The following is a 1,422-nucleotide window of genomic DNA, read 5'->3' on the forward strand; positions in this document are numbered from 1 at the left end:
AGATAGATAGATAGATAGATAGATAGATAGATAGATAGATAGATAGATAGATAGAATAAATCCCTTTCCGTCGTGTCCCCAGATCATGTCAGACACCAGTAACGAGTACCCCAGCCTGGAGTTCGCGGCTGGCAACGTGTTCCTCATCGACAAGCCCATCAGAGGCAGCGCTAAAGTCAAGACCCCCTCCACCTCCTCCTCCAACATCGTGCGTCGCTCGGGCGGCTCCGTCACCACTCGGCAGGAGCTGCACTACCTCCGATGCCGCGACGAGCGTGACGTCAGCCTCCTCCTGCCCATGGCTCAGCCAGGCGAGTTCGTGGAGGTCCTGCCCAACCCATTTGACGCCGGCAAGTTGAGCATGCGCGTAGAGGACATTCTGACCACGCAGAAGTTCCCGGTTTTGGTGCGCTACGTGTATGGCGGTGCTCGACCCAGGCTGACCTCCTTCTCAGGCCTGCTCACTCTTCTGGACTCGTTTGAGGAGTCGTCAGTTGTGGGCTGCGTACTGGACGGGGCTACCTTCACCATGCTGGAGATCCCTACGTCGTCGCCTCTTCTCTTCCAGATCGCGCTCAACAGCAACGATTTGTTCGCGCTGCCCGTGGTCAAGCACGCGCTGCGTGTCTGCGAGACGAACGGCTCGGCCTACTTGAGTGATATGAAGTTCAAGTTTAAGTTTGCTCAGAGGATCCTACAAAGAGGGGCCCGTGAGGACCCGGACGACCCACCCAGTGCCACCAACAGCGCGCGCATGGGAATCACACAGACCTATGTTTATCTGTGAGGTCACGGGGTCACTGTGGCTTACGTATATCTGTGAGATCAGGGATCACTCAGATCTATGTGTATCTGTGAGGTCTGGGGTCACTCAGATCTATGTGTATCTGTGAGGTCAGGGGTCACTCAGATCTATGTGTATCTGTGAGGTCTGGGGTCAACTGTCAGGACAGGGGGCACTCAGACCTATGTATACGTGTGAGGTCAGGGAGCACTCAGATCATCTATGTATAATATCTGTGAGGTCTGGGGTCACTCAGATCTAAGTGTATCTGTGAGGTCAGGGGTCACTCAGACCTATGTATACCTGTAAGGTCAGAGGTCACTCTGGCTAACGTTTATCAGTAAGGTCCTGGGGTAGTTCAGACCTGCGTGTATCTATAAAGTCAGGGGTCAGCTGTCAGGTCAGGGGGCACTCAGACCTATGTCGCACTTGTGTATCTACTAGGTCAGAGGCCACTCAGACTTATGTGTATCTGTGAGGTCAACGTCACTGAAACTTGCGTGTTTTTGAGGTCAGGAGTCACAGGGATTTAGTACTGGGATCTAGATCTCAACACAGCAAGCACGACTCGAACTGGGCGGATACTGTGTCCAACGCTCTGTGCTGTGGTTTCACAAACAAACAAATACATATATATA

General features: G+C 53.0%; 1 protein-coding gene across 1 annotated transcript; it reads left to right on the top strand.

Moving 5' to 3' along the window:
- The first annotated feature begins 85 nt into the window (after window positions 1-85).
- On the top strand, window positions 86-787 carry LOC106011368. Its single transcript, XM_013080739.1, has one exon. It carries the CDS (start codon window positions 86-88, stop codon window positions 785-787), a length of 702 nt encoding a protein of 233 aa, XP_012936193.1.
- Window positions 788-1,422: the final 635 nt, after the last annotated feature.

Source organism: Aplysia californica, unplaced genomic scaffold (assembly GCF_000002075.1).
Source record: "Aplysia californica isolate F4 #8 unplaced genomic scaffold, AplCal3.0 scaffold00098, whole genome shotgun sequence".
Lineage (NCBI taxonomy): Eukaryota > Metazoa > Mollusca > Gastropoda > Aplysiida > Aplysiidae > Aplysia > Aplysia californica.

What these genes read in the sequence shown, in the direction of transcription:
- LOC106011368 (XM_013080739.1), top strand. Translation starts at nt 86, where the DNA reads ATGTCAGACACCAGTAACGAGTACCCCAGCCTGGAGTTCGCGGCTGGC.